Raw genomic sequence first — 21,413 nt, 5'->3', positions numbered from 1 at the left:
AATGTACGTGTGTGAGGGAATTCAAAACGGCGAAGGGAGTTTTCTTCGTCGAGGAAGAACGTTGCGCAAATGCGAGGATCGTTAATTCATTGCCGATTTATGAAACGAATATGCGAAATTTTTCCATTGCTAATCAGGTAACATTTAGAAGAATTTCTATGATAAATATCTGTAGACGATCAGAGAGGATTTAACCGGTTAACTGCGTTAGGAGTTCAGTTTCAAAAATCGCTTACGGGGTGCACGATGATAAAGTACACGAAACAATTCAGGGAATAGCCGATGATTAAAGAACAAAAGGAAATTACGATTAGTATTACGATACGTTTATTATTTTCGTTAACGAATAATCGGTAACGATATTATTACCGTCACGAACAGGATCGAATTAAATAACAATAAAGAGACAGATGTTTACATATAGAACGAAGGCGAGATCGTTTCGATCGTTTAGATAAGACTTAGAATAGTTGCGAATGGATACAGCGAATAATAGCTAGTTGAGAGAAAAAGAGATTGATTTAAGGAAAATATTAAACACTGTTTCAGTAAGAGGATCTGTCATCTGAAATTTTTAATAGCAGCATAGTGTCAAGAGTTTAATCGTTACAAAAGTAATTATATTTCGACATTTGTTAATCCGTTTATTATATTAATATAATTAAATAAATTATATAACGATATTTGTTAATCCGTGATTTGTTTTTGTCGAATGAAATCCGTGAAAGTTGATACTTTGTTCAGCAACTTACAGATTTTAACTGCATTTTGCTAATTATATCTACCTGGCGGACTTACAGATAGCTGACTTGTGGCGAAAATTCAATTTTTCGTTAAATATTAAGAAGGCAATCAAAGAAGACGCTAACGACAGGAAATATGCCAAATAAAAGCTACGCAAAGTTCGCTGAGAGTTCTTCGAAGCTGAGGAATTCTAAAAAGGATTATTTCGGAAATGCTCTTGATATTGCTTGCAATAATACGCTCAAAGAAATACCGGAAAAGCGACTAGCAATATTTACCCAGGCCTTTTTCGCTAGGAAAACGTAAACGTTCTGTCGCGATTTTGATGGATCGGCCAAATTCTCTAAGAATCCCTCGATCCGTCTTGCTTTTCAACCTGAACGTCATAACAACGACTCGTAACCAAGCGGAAAAGCCTTCAAGCCATTTCATCGAAAAATTTGTTCTTCGTTTCCGTTTCGATCCGATTTTCACTGATCAATCTGCATCGCCTGATCGCGCTACCCGCGTAAACAAATTCGCTTGGCAATAACAACTTTCTTCCTATCCTTAACAGATACGTATACGTACATTTCTATAACCGCTTTTGTCGAATTTAAATTTCTTAGAAGAACGTTCGAAAGTATAGGAACGTTTATTTATCGTTTATTTATGTATTATGTTTTATCGTCATTTTAGTTATTTCGTTACGACTTAATTCTGTGTTATAGCAGTCGCACATAATCTGAGTTCAACTGAGTATACTCGTCTTCCCTTACATTTTACAACGCATTTTAGATACACGCCATTCGAAGCTTTCAAAGTGATCGCAATAGCAAACTAGCTGATGATAAACTCGACGAACTTAAAATAATAATAAAATAGTTTCTGCAACGATGATAGTAACGATAATAAATATAACGATAGTCGATAGAAATATTTTATTTCAATAGCTGGAACATACATGAGAAGGGAGTTTTATGACTGAATATCTCAGTTTCCTCGTTCCCGAGAAATTTGCATTATAATTGGCGCAGATTACAGTTGTCGTTAATTAAGGAGCTGTTGACAGTTAAACAATTCAGAAATTTTAAGACGGGTAAGTAAGCTTTGTCCTTTTGCCCGTAATATCTAACAAGTAATTTCCTTACTGGTTATTGTTCCCTTGCTTGAATGTCACCATGTTTCGAATGTGTTAGCGGTAAATGAACAGCTCACGGCTGAACTCATAAAAGTATCGATGAATCTGAAATCTTGATTAATTTACTTTCTTACTTCGTTGTAAGATCGCTCAACTTCGAGTTTATAGAAGTTACGTTTGAACTTTGGAGGATCTTCGTTTTAATACGTTCACGAATATCTTTCTGACTTGACCTAATAAATTTTTTATGGAAGTTTTGCGAATAAATGAAAAAAGTCAATCGCTCGATAAACACAAAAAACATTGCATCAGGCCGCGTGCCTCGTCGGATCTTCTTGTACCGCTGTCACGAGCACATGACCGATCGATCGGTATAGAATTTTATTCCAATTTTTCGAAACTGCGATCTCTACGCAAAAAAACAAACATGTTTTCGAGGTGGAACGATAGACGTGGACCACACGTGGGCGATTAAACTTGACCGATTATCCTCCAATTGTCCTCGAACAATATGAAACTAAATTTCTGACTAGCTACGATGACCATCGATCATCTACACCTTTTTATTCTAGATCATGCTAGACGCGTACCCTCAGAACTATTTTAGATCAATGAATACCTACAAAAGTGATGTACAAAAACTTCGTAAAAATAAGTGGACGATATAGCTTAAAGAAAAAGAAATCACACGCACATAACGCGAAACGTTCAAGATTTGAAACTGAAGAACTTGGAAAGTATCGATCACGATCTTACCTACACGTGTTTCTCTTTACACAAAGTTAATTTAACGTTTCGACTACTCGAATCTTTATACGCCGATCTTCGATCGATTCTTCCAACTTCCAAATTTTACGTTCCAATTTTCCACGCTAACATGATCTCACGTCCATGCGATGTAATGACACGAATAAAACCAAAAGGATCGTCCTGCTGTAAATTGCCCGATTACCTTCGCTCTCCGTAACCTGCATAGCTAAAATGAAATTGTTTAATAATCGAAACAATGATTTTCAGTCGCGTAAAACGCACGTGCTCTTTCACCGAGCAACGACAAAGAAAACTTGTCGTTGCGGTAAGGGGAAATAGAAAAAGAAAGAAGAAGGGAAGAATGGGAGAGAGATGCGGTATAAATCATAGACGGGTACTACCAACGATGAATCCTGTTGGATTCATCCACGTGGAAGGGGCATAATCAAATTTCGAGCCGCCATGCAAGGGGCGGCGACTGTGCGGTTGTGCACACTTTCGAAGCTTTTCTGTTCACCAGGGAGGGTGGGACCCGTTCGAGGGCTATTATGGGGTTTGCCACGACTTCAACCCTCGTGAAGGTCATCCGAGCGTGTAGCGAGCCCAGGATTGCGCACGACGTAACGCGTTGCGCCGTTGTGCCATCGACTTGCCGTGTGAATTTGATCAACCGAGCCTTCTACCGAATCTCTCTTATCGCAATCACATTCTTTGTTATACGACCATAAGGTTACGAACGTTCGAATTTCAAGCCGCGCAATCTTAACTCAGCCTCTGAGGACCGTATATGCTGTGACAAGCGTATGGCCTGAATTGTCGCGTATTTTTACAGCAATTGGAAAAGATTCGAAAGGCCGCTCGAAAAGTTCGTTCCGATTTACATCTCCATATGTAGGTACCATTTTGTTCCATAACTTTTCTCCGTCTTTCATGTAACTTGAATATTCCACCCTTGCAGAACCTGTCAGGTTTTTCGGTGAAAAACTTTTCAATATGATTTTTCATGTCGAGCAAATTCCTTGAAACTCGGAACGAACTTTCCGAGCAACATTTAACGAGCCTAATATTTTATCAAAAGTGAACGAGCATAGTTTTAGCAATGTTATAATATATTGATAACGGTTCCGTATTGTTCAAGCATGTAATGAAAAAGCACATTCATAACGTTTTGTTTATAGCATTGTTTATAGCTTCTTTTTACTGTTTTATTTGACAGTAGTTAACATTTTTATAGGATACCGCACCAAGTACGTAAGACGCGAATTCGAGAATAGCTGAAGCGCCGCAACAGTAAACCTTGCATACATTGCGGTCATCGTAATGGCAGGGATTCAACTTTCAATAGGTCAACGCCTCGACTTTTCCCGCAACAGAATCAAACAAAGAATATCCGCAAAGTTGCCAAGCCTCTGTCGATCCTCTTTGATCGCAGTTTATCTCGTCAGCCATTAATCAAAAGGGCCAGGAACTTCCACGCGAGTGATTCCTTCATTGAAGAGAGAACACGGGATAGATAGATCCTATAAAAGATCGTTCTGCCAGATGGCCCGTGCTCGCAACTCACAGAGTGTTTCCGTCATCCTGTCTCTTCTTTTCATTTTTGTTCTCTTCCTCGATTTTTCTCCTCCTTCGTTCATATTATATCCATGGTGCGACGTCTTTCGTAGTTTTCTGCCTTAAAAACGCGCATCCTTACACGTCCTGCGGTTTCTACCTTGTAAATACTTGTAGAATATCGCTTCTCTTATTATTCTTTCTCTCTGTTTTATAGTTTATCATTGCAAGTCGTTACATAATCTATGTACATAGTTTATCATTACATAATTTGATATTAAAATGTTGGAATTAATTCAAAAGCGATTGGACTAGATACAATTAATATTCCCATTATAAAAAGTAATGAGAAATTGTAACAGAATGGATATAAGAAAATTTAGAATTTAATATTAAATTGAAAATTCATAAATTTATATGTGTATGAGAAGAATATCTTACAATTATTGGTATCAAAATAAACGATATTAAAATTAAAGGAATTTCTTTGTTCAGGCTACTAAACGTAAACCTTATAGATGCTAATATTGAACAATACATCTTGAAATTCATCTGATCAATAATATAAATCATCGATTTCAATAATTTCTTATACCTTCGTTTTTTCAGTTCCAGAAAGAGAATTAAAAAAGATACAACAGTATGGAAAAATTATCAATTACGAAAGAAAACGCATCGCGATTGTTAAAAGTGATACCAAGAAAAGCGTGGACGCAGCTGCATCACGATGTCGGCACTTTGATGCCGCATAAACGACGTCCATTGAACAATCGGGAAACATCGTCCCAACTGTGAATACCAGTCGCCACGACATGACTTTGAATTAGCATGTTTGACAGCCGAGCAACCCTTTGCCCAAGAATAGTTGACGAAACGTGGCGTGCAAATTTAACACCGGGACGTCTCTTTTCAAAGTTTCTTCTTTGCCGCCTTTGCGAAAATAGAACCGCGTGAAAATACGCGACGAATCGATCATCGTGTCGATGATTTTAAAATTTCGCGATAGGAGTAGCGGAAAATTTGCGGGTAGCCTCGGGAATTAAGTATTTACAAAATATACGCATATACATAGTCATCTGGACTGTACAATTGAAATTATTGTACTTGGAGTAATATATTTACTATAATTTAATATAAGGATTTAATATAATTTCTGGAAATGAGAATTCTTCAATTTCAGTTTTTAAATTTTTGATTCTTCGACAATCTTCCAATCTTTAAATTTTGCACCTTTGAATTTTTAAATTTTGCAGATAGGTTAAATAAAACTTCGTATATTTTACTTTGTCAAGACGACTAATTTATTTGATAATAATAGATTTGTCAAAGATTAATTCATTCGATACACTTGTTACAGTATCTGAGGATTTCTTTATTTTACATTAATTTTCTCATATTCTATAGTTCCTTTACATAAACTTGCTTCTAATAATTAACAAAAGTAACGTATCTCGATACATTCAATATATCTTGGACAGTAAGAGATTAAAATGTACTTCGTGCCCTTTCTCTATATAAAATTCTTTAGTCGTCCACGGGAAATCACGCAATTTGTTACGCGACGACCTTCCACGTCCCTAATTTTCACGGAACCTTTAGGTAGAAATACATACAGGCAGGATTTACTGTTTAGCTACCGTGGAAAACCATGGCGAATTTATAGAGTGTTTTTCTTTATTTCGATGATACCTGGTCGGCTGTCGTCCCACATTATGCCAATGACAAAGCGTTACTAAATACGTGGACATACATATATCTCTATCTTTAATACGAATTAAAATACATCGACACTCTCTTTTCTATTATTAATTCAAATATATACAATTTCAAACTGTTTCTTTTGTCAATTACAAATCTTCCGGTCTTATTTTATTTTATTTCTTTTACAACTCGACTGATATGTAAGAAAACTCCGATAATTATAGAACAAGATAGTCATATAAAACAGTCCTCGCTTTCAAAAACATATTACCACTAATGTATACGGAATAACAAACAGAAACTTTGCAATTGAAACTCAATACTCACTATGTCGAAAACAATTTCTCTCGTCACGAATCTGCATGCGAGTCAATGCGTGAATTACACATTTCCTTGACATAAGTAGAGACGCGAGCTACGTTACCGAGAACTAGCCAACAGAAAGTACTTGACTCGAGAAAAGTCAAAGGTTGACAATAGGGCAACACGAGCCACGCCCATGTGCCGATGACCGAGCGCGACAAAACGATCCGATTTTGCTCGGGACGCGAAGAAAACAGCGGCAGCTTATGAACAGAGGTAGCAAGGTGTTGGCTAGGGTACAAGCAGCTTTCCTTTTTCCACGAGTAAATTTGACGTTAGCCAAATAAACACATTGAGGCCGGCTACGTTTGAAGTGGTTCCCGTTGACAGGATGACCGTGAACATCGAGCCGATTGTTCCGCCATGGATAGTCGGCTCCCTTTCAAGATCGGCTCGTTTGCCCTCGTTTCCTTCTCTCTCTTCCTCCTCCGCCATTTCACCGTAGTTGCCAATGATTGTTGAATGCTCCTTTTGGAAAGATCAGGAATCAAGATCATTCTACGCGCCTCATTCCGTCGGCCTCGAGCACAACGGAACGCTTCAAAGAAATCCGCTTGCTATTATTTTCATTCTTCGGCCAAACTTTGCAGTGATTTCAAGACACATTGACGTCAAGAGTAATGTTCGTCTTCGACACTCGTCACTAAATTGTACAATCTCGCTTCGTGTTCACGATGAAGCATTTTTTCTTCTTTCCTTGTTGCAGTGATGGAATTTGATCTTGGTATTAAATCCGCTCTTCCTTCTAGGACGTTCGTATATTGTACATTCTTTTTTAAAAAAAGCGGTCGCCGTGTTATAGCTACGTTTATGTTACGGACACTGAAATAAAATCCAATTGATTATTTGAAAAAAAGAGAGGCGGGAATTACTACTGAAGAATTTAATAATCCTTTTATAAACATACTTAATATCTTTTCTCTGCCTCATCATTGGCTACAAAAGTCTATTAGATAAAACAACTCTGTACACGTTATACAAAGGTTTCCACGTATAGGAACCTTACCGATATCATATCACCATAAACATCAAAATACACGAAAACGATGATATTCGATCTCTAACACAACCGGAAACCGAAATTAAATTAGATTCGCGCAATTTCATAAATTAAATACAACTTACGATTCACCGTGCGTTTTTAAATGTATTTTTAAGGTAGTTCTGTTAATAAAAGTTTTGGAACATACGGGACAAGAATGTGCACGGGACAGGTGGTACTTTAAATGTTCGTTGAGTTGTATGCTCGTTTTAAATAGTTTTTTACAGATATTACACTTGTGCTCTTCCTCACTATCTTTTTCCAAATGAGTTCTAGTATGTTTATCAACTTCACCGACGTTATCAAATTCCATCGAACATACTCTACAACTGAATTTTACAGCTCGAAGAATACCTATTTGGCTACCAGTTAACGGATTAGGTACTGGAAATACATTGTTGGTATTATCACCAATATTGCACCTTAGACCCTCTTTCTTTTTATGGGAATTTATATGATTCCTATAAAAATATTCCCACATTAGAATCCACGTTAGATATTATAGTGTTTTATTGATATACATTTATAATCACAGATGCTACCTGTAGGCTTGTTCATTTCTAAAAGTAATGTTACAACTAATACAACGATGTTCTCGTTGAGATATTTGCTGCGTCAAAGATGGTGCAGTCACTTGCAGAATTGTATTTTGTAATTGTATAGTAGGATGAACGATTAGATAATGTTGCCTCACATCTTCCTTAAGTTCAAACGTTTCTGTACACTGATGACACTTATATGGATGCAATGGATCGGTACTGACATGTAATCTTATATGCTTATCATAAGTCACTTGTGAGCTACATTCAGTTTGGCACATATCACATACAAAATGAGTTTTAGTATGAAGATATAGAGATTGTGAAGATGAAAAAGTTTGATGACACATGGTACAAATATTTCTCTCCACTTGGTCATCACTTTGTTTCATTACGTAATATTTATCACAGTATTCACATTGAAATGCTGGCTTTGAATCATAAATTGACTTTTTCAATTTACATCCACCTTCTTTACAAATTTCTTTTTTCCTAACTTTTTCTAGAGACTGATTTCCATGATTAATATTATACATATTCTCTGAGAATTGTTGGCTTCCTTTTGTTAGCTGTGCCAGCATTCTGAGTTTTTTTGATCTTGGACATGGCTTCCCATATATTTTATCTATTTGTATCGTTAAACGATACAGCTTCTTTTCTATTGCCACTTTCTGATACAATTCTGGTTTAATATCAACAGATTCATTTAATGATATCTCATGATCAGAACATATGTCCATTTTCTCTTCTCCATTCATTTTATCATTCTAAAACACCATAGTTCTTTAATAAAATATTAACCACAGCAAATAAAACAAGAAAATAATAAAATTGTTTACATTTTCTAATTGATTACAAGGACTTTGTGGTGGAGTCACTGGGCTATGAGAATCGCTATCCAATTTTTTCTGCTTTATTGATGGAATTGTAGGTGATCTGCACCTGGGTTCATCTTCGGCTTTACGTTTTCTTTGGCCTTCTATAACAGAAATATTTTTAAGAATATTGATACTGAAACAAATTAAAGAATCGTACTACAGCTATACCTACCATCTAATTTGGTAAAAATAGTTGGGACAGCATTAGAAATTAATTCCATTGAATCAGTAAAACATGTTTTATCAAAGTGCAATTCACAGAGGTAGAGCATCTTATCACTTTCAGTATTTTCATTCAATTGACAGTTCTTAAACCATTCATTCCTTCGACTGAAAATATCAAATAACGAACATAAATGTTATGCATCACAAGCATGGAGCAATTATAAACAATCAAATAACAAGTACTCACTCAGTTTCTTGAGGAAAACAAAATAGTAAAATATCTTTACCGTCAATTTTCGTATTTTCATTTGAAAGACAACCGTGTGCTTTGCAAGATAACATTGTATTGATGAAAAAGATATTCTTAAACAAATACAAACTTTCACAAAAACTGAATGATATGTGTAGACAAGTAAAATTGCACACAAACGAATCCTAACCTAAAATCTGAAAATTTTTTGCGAATACTAATAACTGGTATTCAAAGCTAAAAATTAATAAAAACGATAAGGGATAAGTGGTGTATAATAATCAAAAAGCAGTTGCATTTAAAGTAAGATAGTTATACTATACAATACAAGCGGCTACAGATTAATTGATGGAATGAAATTTAACCAATCACGTTCTTCCTCTGTTGCATGGCATAATTTATATATGTACGTCAATTGGTATCGTATTACATGTATATAATATCTGGTAATATGCAACTGGTCCCCTAAATATGCATGGGAGAGTATGTAAGGATAAACATGTATGTGAAGTTACACGAATCTATCTAAAAAGGAAAGCCTATAAAAAGGAATTGATATGTATCTTGTAACAGACACAAATGGTATTCTTATCTCTATATATACACATTTTACTTCAGTATTCTAAGCAGTGTTGAAATTATTAAACCAAGAAAAACAAATTGTTGTGAAAATAGATTTTTCATTAATTTAATTTGAAATGTACATATATATTATACAACAAATACATTATTTTCAATTACTTTGGTGTTTACTTTTTCTCAAATTGCATGGCATCCTTGTAATGTGGAACTACTAATTGTAAGTTGAATTAAGATTTAGACATGGAAACTACAACATCCGCAATTTTACAAGAAAGATCAAAAATATCTTTAATTGCAGCATCTATATTTATCTCTTGTGTATTTGGAATTTGAATGCTAGATTTTTTTGGTGTTATACTTCTATTTGGAGTAGATGCTGCATTATTATCTGAAAAGATATGTAAAATTTTTATGCTTAAATATACTAACATATTAGTTTTTTTCTTTGAGAACATTATTACAAACTTTTCAAATAATTCTTTCTTCTATCACTAGTGGAAAATAATCTAGAATATTTTGGAGAAACATTGAGTTTATTAACAGAGGTTGTTTTGTATACTAATTGTTTTTGCGGAGATTCCCAGCTTGGTGTGACACTCTCTAGGCTATCATTAACTTGATATCTTGTTGATCTTCCAAACGGAATATTGCATTTGTGTCTTTTAAACAAGTATTTATATTTCCCTAAAAATAATTTTTTAAATATTAAAGTTTATTATTTATCTGATAAGAAACCTTACCTTCTATTGGAGAGACCAATATTTGATTTGCTATCTTTTCTTCCCATATATAGTCAGTACATAAATTAAGTTCTGGTGAATTTAAAATTGTGTCTAAACCCATAAAATTTAATATATCTTCATCTAATGTATAATTTATGGTTTTTTTTTGTAAGCTATGCTGTAAATCGTATAAGTTATTAGAAACTTGTTTCATAAGTTCTTCAAATGACTCTTCCAAAGATTTAACTGTTTTACAATGCTGTATTATTTCTTTATCACAATTTAATAAATCTGATGACTTATCCACTTTTAAATAATATTTTATTTGTTTTAGCTTTTGATCAAATATTGATAATAGGATTTTAAATACTAAGCATCCTTTTATGTATAATCCATTACCAAGCTTTAAATTAAATGCATTATAAATTATTTAGATAACTTTCTAATCCTTATGTGAAATATACTTTAATTTTTATATTTTTTACCTGGATATTGTTATTTGAATACAACAAAAGTGTTTCACTATTTATTTTTTGAAGATTTCTCCCATCAAGGAATATGCAGTTTACACATAAATTTGAAATTAAATTTTGTAACGTGCTACTAAAAGTCTCTAGCTTTTTAAGCTTCAAATATTTTTGGTTTAAAAATTTAATATTTTGAGCAACACTTTTCTTCCATGCTGAAAATTTATAAATTCGTAGATATTACAATTTAGTTTTAAAATTAGCTTAATTATTAGAATAAAATGTTATGATATCAAATACAAACAATTTATAATTTCTGTATCATCAATATCTATTAATCGCTTTGCAATTAATGAATTTACTGGAAGCTTAGATATTAATTTCTCTATGTTACTTTTTACTTCAAAAATAGCAGTCTGTATTTTTATTAACTCAATAGCGTTACACCTAAAAAACAAAGTTTTTATCTAACATATATATCTTGAGATTTTTATAATATTTTTGAGATATAAAATAAAGATATATGTATTTTACCGCATGTACTGTTCAAAGGATTTCAAACTTAATTTTGTGTTTTCATGAAATTTAGAAATAGTATTATCCTTCTCTATATTTTTAATGGTAAAATATGTTTGAACTATGTGCTTACTATCACCAATATTAGGAGCTTGTAATAATTCAATTTGACCTACACAGAATTAATTATCAATGTATTAGCAAATATTATGGATGATATTAACTTATGTCAAAAATAAAAATTTACATGTTTTACTAATGTAAGCTTTTAAGCTAATTTCTGATATTTTCCACATAAGAATTAAAATCCTTTTTCCCCCTGCTTGTAGCAAATGAGACATAAGTACTGATGGAAAATTTATATCTGGATTCTCATTCGCTAAAACTGCAAAATATTCTCTTATTTCCATACGGTATCTTTTCTCATCCATCTTATTCAGAATTGGCCATGTAACCATTTTTTTAAATCGTTTTGCATTATGCACAGATAAGAGATAATGGGAAATGTGAATAAAACCTGTGGTATTTGGTTTGTCAAACATTCCCTATACATTGTATTATATAAAAAATACTAGTATTAATGGTAGTTATATAAATAGGTTTCATTTTCCTAATAATACCTTTTTAAAGTGTATTGTACACTCATGGGATGCAGGTACAACTTGCATAAGTAAAAATACATTTTTATAAAACGATTCATTAATCATACTGTACTATTTTTTTAATTATATTATTTTATAACTGTACATACAACATACTACTGTTATCATAAATTAAACATACATAAGTTGTATTCCAAAGGCATTCCAAAGACATACAAAAAAAATATTTGTGTACAAAATATGGATTCCTTATACGTACATATATATACACACACAAATATATATTGTTAGCTTATCAGAAGAGTGACAACTAAAGAAAGTAATTATACAATCTTTAATAAATGTTATTTTATTGCGTATTTCTTACTATTATATATTATTATATACAATATATATAAGAAGAAAATTACAAAAAGGATTTTGAATCATAATACTGTCTTTGCTAAATAATATAATTTTATCAAACAATTATAACATCCCTATTCTAGAGAATAATAGTTTTCTATTTTATATAAGGAGAGAAGACTATGAGTATCTTTATTCATTAATTTCTTATATCATTAATACTATTATAATACTAAATATACAAAGAAGGAATATTACATTTTTAAACATTATAAACAGTTTTCAAGAAATACCATCATAAATAAAAAGATATTTAATTTCGTAATGCCTTAAGTTTTCTTTGAATGTTACTTTTGGGTACTGAGGCCCTTTCTTGCATCTAGATCCAACAATACAATTATGTACTAATTACTAATACTAATGTACTTCATGCTATGGGACTTTTAAAAAATGATCACTTCTGGGTGTAAGGCGGCGCCACTAGATTGTACCATAGCAACTCATCTCGGTGCCGTCGTGAAAGCTTTCAACACTATGAGCCATACACAGTGAAGTGTATCTGTCGGATAGTGGCGTGAAAATGGCGGTGTAAAATGGCAGGACGTAGATCGACGTTGACAAATGCCGATTCCCTATCGGGATCTGGAAACACCGATCCTCTTAGGGAACTGTTCGAAGCATGTAAAACCGGAGACCTTGCAAGGGTAAAGGCGTTGGTTACACCGAAGACGGTCAATGCTCGAGACACTGCCGGACGCAAGTCCACCCCTCTGCATTTTGCAGCTGGTAAGCATCATTTTTGCACCAGCTTTTCTTACTCTTTCGCATTGATAAAATCCAATATGCAACTTGGAATTTCCTTCGATTCATAGCCTCCGATTGAAACCATAAGATTTCGTTGTCATGTCGCGGACTTAAAACAATTCGAACACTTAGTTCTCAATGTTGTCATATTACCATTTGAATAATTCTTTCGAAATCGAATATATTTATAATGAAATTTAAATATATTTTATAGTATAAAAGAACTAAAATAATTATTGCTGGACACAAACTCATATCTTCTACATTTCGCAAATGAAGAACATAATCTTTGTACCAAATTTTCTTATCCTTCTACATTGATAATATCTAATATATAGTTTAGAATTTTCCTTATTACATCACTTATGATTGGCAATGTACGATTTCATTGTTACATTAAAAGTTAAAATAATTAGAACACTTAGTTTACAATGTTGTCATTTTATAATTTAAATAATGTTATTTGAAATAATGGAAGATAAACATATTTTTTATAAGAAGAAAAGACTGAGAAAATTGTTGTTATTAATATTGTGTTTCTAATGTTTATTTTTTATTGTTAATATACAGGTTATGGTAGGATAGATGTAGTAGAATTCTTGCTGTCTGCTGGGGCATCCATTCAAGCACGTGACGATGGAGGTCTACATCCCTTGCATAATGCTTGTTCTTTTGGACATTCTGATGTTGTAAGACTGCTCTTAGAAGCAGGGGCTAATCCAAACACTAGAGACAATTGGAATTATACACCTCTACATGAAGCTGCAATTAAAGTATAATTTTATTTCATTCGATTTACTAATTTTCATTTAATTTCGCGACAATTTTATTAAATCCAATATTATTCTAATAGGGTAAAATAGACGTGTGTATTGCTCTGCTACAACATGGAGCAGACGCCAATATAAGAAATACAGAAGGGAAAACAGCATTAGAATTGGCAGATCCTGCAACTAAACCAGTATTAACAGGAGAATATAAGAAGGATGAATTGTTAGAAGCAGCAAGATCTGGAAATGAGGAGCGTCTTTTACAACTTCTGAATCCTTTAAATGTAAATTGTCATGCGAGTGATGGCAGAAGATCTACTCCATTGCATTTAGCTGCTGGATACAATAGGTCAAGACTGGTGCAAATTTTATTGCAAAATGGTGCAGATGTGCATGCAAAAGATAAAGGGTAAATTTCTCTTTAACTCCAGCATTATCTAATGTAATTATTAAAAGTTGACATATGAAATAATTCGTTTCCAATGATTATGTTATAGAGGTCTTGTACCACTTCACAATGCTTGTTCGTATGGTCACTTTGAAGTGACTGAAGCACTTCTTAAACACGGTGCAGCAGTTAATGCCAGCGATTTGTGGGCATTTACTCCGCTACATGAAGCTGCTAGCAAATCCAGAGTTGAGGTGTGCTCGTTGCTTTTAAGCGAGGGCGCCGATCCGACTCAATTAAACTGCCACAGTAAAAGCGCCATTGACGTAGCCCCGACATTGGAATTACAAGAAAGATTGACATGTATGTTTCCTATGTCGATAGTACTCTTCTAGAAAAGCACACAGAACATGGTTTTGTTAGATACACTTTAATTGTAGACGAATACAAGGGACACTGCCTCTTGGATGCCTGCAGGCAGGCAGATCTTACTAAATTAAAAAAGTACCTGTCCCAAGAAGTTGTAAACTTTAAACACCCATACACTGGGGATACACCACTGCACTATGCCGTTGCATCTCCTTATCCCAAGAGAAAACAAGTAATAGAATCTTTAATTAGGAAAAATGCTGCCTTAAATGAGAAAAATAAAGACTATCTTACACCTCTTCATGTTGCTACTGATCATTCTCATTATGATGCAATGGATGTGCTACTTAGACATAATGCAAAAGTCAATGCTTTAGATGGATTAGGGCAAACTGCACTACACAGGTACCGTGAATTGTCTAGAACATTTAAAGTTTTTTATTTCTTTATTTTATGATGAGAAAATATATGATTCTCTTACTTAAAAAAAAATATTATTGCATAAACAGGTGTGTTAGAGAAGACAATGTGCAAGCTTGCAGAATATTGTTATCATACAATGTTGATCCATCTATAGTATCACTTCAGGGCTATACTGCAGCACAAATAGCTGCAGAAAATGTCCTTAAAATATTACAAGGTTCGAAACTAATTCACTACAGATACCAAATATTTTTCACCTGAAGAATGTTTCTATTCTTATTTTTATTTTACAGATCCACCGAGTGGGACAGACGACGCGGAAGCGCAGCTGTTAGAAGCGAGTAAATCTGGCGACTTAGCGGCAGTAGAAAGAATTTTACGGACGAATCCATTGGCTGTTAATTGTCGAGACTTAGATGGTCGGCATTCCACACCGCTGCATTTTGCAGCGGGATTTAATAGAGTGCCTGTAGTTGAATATTTATTGGCACATGGAGCAGATGTACACGCCAAAGATAAAGGGTTAGTAGTTCGTTATACAATTTATTATATAGTTATTTAAACACAATAATCAAAGAAAGTATTCAATTTTATATATTTAGTGGACTCGTTCCTTTACACAATGCCTGCTCTTATGGTCATTATGAAGTAACGGAATTGTTGGTAAAACATGGTGCATCTGTAAATGTTGCGGATTTGTGGAAATTCACTCCACTTCATGAAGCTGCAGCTAAAGGAAAATATGAAATAGTTCGCCTGTTACTGAGACACGGTGCAGATGCCACTAAAAAGAACCGAGACGGCGCAACACCTTTAGATTTAGTAAGAGATGGTGATCAAGACGTAGCCGATTTATTACGAGGGAATAGTGCACTTTTAGATGCAGCAAAGAAAGGAAATTTAGCAAGAGTACAGCGACTTGTTACACAAGATAATATTAATTGTAGGGATGCACAAGGTCGTAATAGTACTCCATTACATTTAGCCGGTAAGTCTCTTAATTTTTATCTTTCTCTTTTTTGTATTGATTCACGCAATATAACCTGCTAATACCTTAATACAGCGGGATACAATAATTTGGAAGTAGCCGAATTTTTGCTTGAACGTGGAGCAGACGTAAATGCTCAAGATAAAGGAGGATTGATACCTTTGCACAATGCTTCAAGTTACGGTCATTTAGATATTGCCGCATTACTCATCAAATATAATACCGTAGTAAACGCTACTGACAAATGGGGCTTTACACCACTTCACGAAGCAGCACAGAAAGGTAGGACACAGCTCTGTGCCCTTTTATTGGCTCATGGCGCGGATCCTTTCTCGAAAAATCAAGAAGGACAAACTCCTTTGGACCTAGCTTGCGCTGACGATGTAAGATGCTTATTGCAAGATGCTATGGCTTCACAGCAAGTAGTACCGTCAATACCATCTGGTAACAGTGGCGTCGGAGTTGCCATTAACTTAAATAGTAATGGTAATAATACTATTAACAGTAGGCCACCCAGTATCGTTGCGGGTAAATGTATTTCAATGATACATCTACAATTACAAATATATTTGTATGTTTATATATATATATATGCGTGTGTATATACGTGTGTATATCATTGAAATTTGTTCAGTTCCAGTTACGCCACCACCACCACTTACTCAAGAAACCGTCATTATGCCTTCTGGAACAGCTATGACTCTATGCGTACCACTTGCTAGACCATCTTCTTGTTTAAGTCCAATGCCGCCATCTGAGACGTGTTCTGAAAGAGATTCCAAAGATTCTAAAGATAATTCGAATATTACGACTGTAGCCGGTTTTCTTCAGAGCCTTGGTTTAGAACATTTATTAGAATTGTTCGAACGTGAACAGATTACGTTAGATATATTAGCGGAGATGGGTCACGAAGATCTGAAACAAGTTGGGGTATCCGCGTATGGTTATAGACATAAATTAATCAAAGGCATGGAAAAACTTTTAAATACAACTGCCGGTACTCCATGGCAACCGACTATTACACCGGGGACGTTATTAGTAGACTTATTAGCTGAGGATAAAGAATTTCTAGCTGTTGAGGAAGAAATGCAAAGCACTATTAGACAACATAGAGATAATGGCCATTCTGGTGGTATATTTTCTCGATATAACATAGTTAGGGTAGGTTTGTTATACGTGATTGTAAAATGTATACTCAAATAACAACTAACAATTTTAATAATTCATTTATAATTTTTCTAAAATAGATACAAAAAGTGCAAAATCGTAAATTATGGGAACGTTACGCGCATAGAAGACAAGAAGTTGCTGAGGAAGTTGGAGCAGCCGCGCCTTCTTCTCCGAGTACTGGATCCAGGACTACTCCTGGATCGAGCTTGCCACAGGCGAACGAGAGGATGTTATTTCATGGTAGTCCATTTATTAATGCGATCGTTCAGAAGGGTTTCGATGAACGACATGCGTATATCGGCGGTATGTTCGGCGCCGGAATTTATTTTGCGGAGCACAGTAGTAAAAGTAATCAATATGTGTATGGAATATGTGGAGGTACTGGATGTCCTGCTCATAAGGACCGAAGTTGTTACATCTGTCACAGGTAAACATATAGAAACGAATAAATTTTGAACTTTAAATTATTCTAAAATCATTATTATTATTCCTTACACTTGTAATATTATGTATATCATTTACAGACATTTATTACTCTGTCGTGTCACACTGGGAAAATCATTTTTGCAATTTTCCGCGATGAAAATGGCTCACGCACCGCCAGGACACCATAGTGTAATGGGTAGGCCGTCCCAAGGTGGTTTAGCTTTCCCCGAATATGTTGTCTATAGAGGCGAACAAGCATATCCGGAATACCTTATCACGTACCAAATCGCGAGACCTCAGCAAGAAAGTGGTGGAAATGAGAGTGTCGAAGAACGGTGATCAGAAGAGTCTAGCCCAGCGGCAAGGTTTCGAAGTCTTTGTTGCTGTCAGAGACCTCGAACGTGTAACACTCTGTCTTGAATCTGGTTGAAACAAATTACGATTTCGTTTTGGAATCAATTCTTCCATTTTTTATCTTCTTTAGCTGAAGTAGGAAAGGGTTGTTCGAATGAATCTACAATACAGTGATAGATAAAATTTATCGATATATAAGTATATATATCGGATCTATTCGTTCAACGTTGAAAAGAAAGAAGACAATTGATAGGACATTTAATTTTTAGCATTTATTTTGTGATAATATACTGGTCTAATTAGACCACGCAATCGTATACATGCCTGATTATTGATGTATATTGACTGCAGTGTACATATATCAGTATGGATTAGAATATATCGAAGACCAGCATGATTTTTTATGTAAATTTAGGTGTCGATGAACGTGTTTATCTTTATATTCATACGTACGAAACGATGTTTCAATCATCACATCTAATTGTCGATTGATTGCAGCGTGATGTAAAATATCTTTAAAAAAAATCGTATAAATTTGGTGAAAAAGAAAAGCATAGTATTTCTATATCTTTGTCAATTTCAAAGTAAATAATTGTGCTGGTTAAAGCAATTACTTCAATTACATGCGTTATGGGTAAAGTCCGTGAGCAAATATTTAATTTGTAAATAACTAGAAATACGTTGTAAGTCTTCATAATATAATCATGAGCACAATCTGCGGACTAAAGTCAATTTGTTATTGACAAAGTTCTGAAAAGGTATATCTTCCTAATATAAAGATCAATTTATCGAATCGAATCTCACAAATGATTCCGTTCATAGTAGATTAATTAAAATGATTAATACAACGAATGGTATTATATTTAGTATTCGTATCGTTCGCACATAAATCTTCGTTTTATCGTATAAAATTCAATTCAAACTTTGACATAAAACTAAAGTTTGGACTTTACCTATAACATGTATATACGTAAGCGAGTATTTTATATATTCGGTTGATATTTCGGACACAGAATAAATTCACTCGTGTTGTCGACATTATCAACAGGGTTCCTATAAGCTCGTAGCAATTTCAAATACTGTACATAAATATACATTTTATTGTACGTACATCTTTTTTTCTCCACGATATACTTCGATTACATTCTTTTATCGTGTTTTTATTACTCTTCTATGTATAAGTTTGGATTCTTTTCTCAGGTGATGAACAATATATGTTACACTTTCATTTGTCAAATTACACAACGAAGCCACTCTTTTCTTGTACGTCTATAGCCGTGTAAACATTAAAATTACGAGTAAAAAGTCGACAAATATTTTAATGTGAATCGTATAAACTAATTAATATATTATAATTTTGTATATTTTATTCTATTATATAAAAAAAAGAAAGAATATCAAACAAGATGAACTTAATGTTCTGTAAACAAAAAACTATTTTCATTATTATTTAATGAAATTGCTAAAGAGATCTCTTTAGATAATAGGGATAACCGCGCTTCAATTAATTCACGATATTCGTACACATATGCGTTCAATATGGAGATCACATCTCTTAATACTAATGGGAAAAAAGAAGTATGCGAATTTACAATTGTACGTATGTGAAGTACAAGAAAACAGATGTTTTTACGATATCCGAACATGCTCTTAATAATTATTTAGGTGACGGTTTTTATTTATGGGTGTATATATCGAATATATGTGTTCGTTAAATAAGTGCTCAAGAAACTGACGCAACAAATCAACATTTGTTAATCCTGCGCTCTTACACGAAGACACGAAGTAATCAATTATTGTAAACTAACACATGAAAAAATTCTGTCCTTGTATTTACTGTATTCGACAGTCGACAACGTATTCAATTTCTATGCTTTGACTGTAAGAAGATAGACTGATTCTAAGAAAGAAAAAAATCGTTTTACTGTTACATCCGATTTTACACTTTCATTTCTTCGTTTTTTGCCTTACTACTGATTTCATAATTTAAAAAAAGTACGTACATCAATGTTTCAATAAACGTAACTAGACGATAGCAATATGCGAAAGAAAAATAATGAAACAAAAAATTAATACTTTTTCTTCGTGCACTAATTTCTTAATATTTTGTCGTGTTCTTAGCTATATTAGATTTTCGTTTGTAATCTTTCGTCGTTAATGACAATAGATTTAACGGAGCAAGCTAGAGTATAATAGAAAGTTTTACATTGAAGAAATGCGACAGTGTCGTATTACCAAGGGAGCTCATTTATATCTCCGTTTATCCATGTCTCAGACAATGATGAAGAAGCAAACGACTCTGTTTCATTTCTACGACGTACAGTCGTTACATAATTCGTATTTTTTCACAAATTATACGTCATCGATACTGTTACATTACTGAGAAAATGGGGTATTACTAGTTTTTTCTATTTTATCAAACCGCGTAATTTTCAAGCTTTCATATTTATTCTTATCAAAAATATTGTAAATTACTTATTACAAATTTTATGGGGTAGTCAATCATAATCCCAGTTTATTTTATGATTTATGGTTTTTGGGTATTTATAACCTTTACAATCAATCCTCTATGATAAAAGATGCCTTAAAGAAATTTAAATATGGCGGCCAAATAGTGAACCGGCTCTACTTTATAGAACCGAGAATCTTATCTAAAAGTAAACAGAACGTACTATGATAAACCAATTCCTTAATATGTATTATATTTTTGTCGTATATTTTTCTAAGTAATATAAGTGTTACATATATCAATATTTTTTCGCAACGCTAATTTCCGGCTTTATTGTAAATTCAACTTCAAACAAAAGCATTATACGTACATATGTATATCACATAATTATCAAATCTAAAACTTTTCTATGATATTTCTATGATACAGAATAACAAAATCCGATTATATATTAGTTTTCTATAATTTACAACATTACATTTGAAAATATATTCTAAAAATTATTGTACAAAAGAACAAGTGAAGTTTTCGTTGGCAAGGTTTATAATACGATTGTAAAGAAAAGTTATTTTTAAGTAAAAATTTTAAGATATCAATTACAGTGATAAGAGAAGGGGATTAAATCTTTTTACCAATAGTTCCGAATTTGTTAACTTTGCTTACACTCCATAATTGAAAACGTATTGTGTATCATGCGAACGAAGGTATCACGTGTTCTTGTGGGTCGGGACGCTATCTAATACATTTGGATATCATAAAGTGGAACAGTCACGCAGGATTTCTTGTTATCAAAATAACTTCCAAATTTTATTTTCAGAGAATATTTGGACGAGGTACGATAAAAGTTCAGGTAAAAACCGGTATTGCTCGATAATCGACATTGCTATCCCGCTCTAAGAAGCGGCTCTGTCACCCAGTAGCGTAAGAATGCA

At 33.6% G+C, this 21,413-nt stretch overlaps 3 protein-coding genes across 11 annotated transcripts; 1 reads left to right on the top strand and 2 right to left on the bottom strand.

The window, feature by feature from the left end:
- Window positions 1-1,806: 1,806 nt before the first annotated feature.
- On the top strand, window positions 1,807-19,962 carry Tnks (tankyrase). 4 transcript variants are annotated; one of them, XM_069121936.1, is made up of 13 exons: window positions 1,807-1,822; window positions 12,812-13,126; window positions 13,715-13,917; window positions 13,998-14,323; window positions 14,412-14,665; window positions 14,743-15,076; window positions 15,181-15,311; window positions 15,388-15,616; window positions 15,697-16,082; window positions 16,158-16,610; window positions 16,717-17,243; window positions 17,330-17,679; window positions 17,777-19,962. In XM_069121936.1, the coding sequence occupies exons 2-13, from the start codon at window positions 12,934-12,936 to the stop codon at window positions 18,015-18,017; spliced, it is 3,627 nt and encodes a 1,208-aa protein (XP_068978037.1). In that variant the 5' UTR covers window positions 1,807-1,822; window positions 12,812-12,933; the 3' UTR covers window positions 18,018-19,962. The 4 variants fall into 4 exon arrangements, with proteins under 4 accessions (XP_068978037.1, XP_068978038.1, XP_068978036.1 ...); XM_069121937.1 differs by lacking the exon at window positions 1,807-1,822 and having other exon boundaries at window positions 12,696-13,126; window positions 16,158-16,364; XM_069121935.1 differs by lacking the exon at window positions 1,807-1,822 and having other exon boundaries at window positions 12,697-13,126.
- LOC138184202 (zinc finger protein draculin) lies at window positions 5,460-9,727 on the bottom strand. 5 transcript variants are annotated; one of them, XR_011174283.1, is made up of 6 exons: window positions 9,104-9,725; window positions 8,864-9,021; window positions 8,653-8,792; window positions 7,817-8,580; window positions 7,140-7,735; window positions 5,461-7,054 (listed from the first exon to the last, which is right to left on the bottom strand). XR_011174283.1 is itself a non-coding variant. In XM_069121944.1 (6 exons), the coding sequence occupies exons 1-6, from the start codon at window positions 9,196-9,198 to the stop codon at window positions 7,041-7,043; spliced, it is 1,278 nt and encodes a 425-aa protein (XP_068978045.1). In that variant the 5' UTR covers window positions 9,199-9,725; the 3' UTR covers window positions 5,461-7,040. The 5 variants fall into 5 exon arrangements, 4 of the variants coding, with proteins under 4 accessions (XP_068978043.1, XP_068978045.1, XP_068978042.1 ...); XM_069121944.1 differs by having other exon boundaries at window positions 7,629-7,735; XM_069121943.1 differs by having other exon boundaries at window positions 5,462-7,054; window positions 7,423-7,735.
- LOC138184201 (uncharacterized) lies at window positions 9,779-12,171 on the bottom strand. Of its 2 annotated transcripts, none has more exons than XM_069121939.1 (8): window positions 12,014-12,171; window positions 11,641-11,938; window positions 11,412-11,565; window positions 11,182-11,324; window positions 10,896-11,092; window positions 10,429-10,813; window positions 10,154-10,372; window positions 9,779-10,076 (listed from the first exon to the last, which is right to left on the bottom strand). In XM_069121939.1, exons 1-8 carry the CDS (start codon window positions 12,098-12,100, stop codon window positions 9,916-9,918), a joined length of 1,644 nt encoding a protein of 547 aa, XP_068978040.1. In that variant the 5' UTR covers window positions 12,101-12,171; the 3' UTR covers window positions 9,779-9,915. The 2 variants fall into 2 exon arrangements, with proteins under 2 accessions (XP_068978040.1, XP_068978041.1); XM_069121940.1 differs by having other exon boundaries at window positions 11,641-11,910; window positions 12,014-12,148.
- Window positions 19,963-21,413: the final 1,451 nt, after the last annotated feature.

Source organism: Bombus flavifrons, chromosome 10 (genome assembly GCF_040668555.2).
Source record: "Bombus flavifrons isolate JBK064 chromosome 10, iyBomFlav1_principal, whole genome shotgun sequence".
Lineage (NCBI taxonomy): Eukaryota > Metazoa > Arthropoda > Insecta > Hymenoptera > Apidae > Bombus > Bombus flavifrons.
The sequence above is the reverse complement of the archived record's forward strand: the minus strand, read 5'-3'. Positions and strand labels throughout refer to the sequence as shown.

Bases quoted from the DNA above. Each gene is read 5' to 3' on its own strand.
- LOC138184201 (XM_069121939.1), bottom strand. From the start codon at position 12,100: ATGATTAATGAATCGTTTTATAAAAATGTATTTTTACTTATGCAAGTT. The intron at 11,325-11,411 runs GTAAAATACATA...TTTGTTTTTTAG, and splicing joins TCCTTTGAACAGTACATGCG to GTGTAACGCTATTGAGTTAA. The intron at 11,093-11,181 runs GTTTGTATTTGA...ATAAATTTTCAG, and splicing joins TGATACAGAAATTATAAATT to CATGGAAGAAAAGTGTTGCT.
- Tnks (XM_069121936.1), top strand. From the start codon at position 12,934: ATGGCAGGACGTAGATCGACGTTGACAAATGCCGATTCCCTATCGGGA. The intron at 14,324-14,411 runs GTAAATTTCTCT...ATTATGTTATAG, and splicing joins GTGCATGCAAAAGATAAAGG to AGGTCTTGTACCACTTCACA. The intron at 16,083-16,157 runs GTAAGTCTCTTA...ACCTTAATACAG, and splicing joins TACTCCATTACATTTAGCCG to CGGGATACAATAATTTGGAA.
- LOC138184202 (XM_069121941.1), bottom strand. From the start codon at position 9,198: ATGTTATCTTGCAAAGCACACGGTTGTCTTTCAAATGAAAATACGAAA. The intron at 9,022-9,103 runs GTGAGTACTTGT...TGATATTTTCAG, and splicing joins TGTTTTCCTCAAGAAACTGA to TCGAAGGAATGAATGGTTTA. The intron at 8,793-8,863 runs GTAGGTATAGCT...TTTCTGTTATAG, and splicing joins TATTTTTACCAAATTAGATG to AAGGCCAAAGAAAACGTAAA.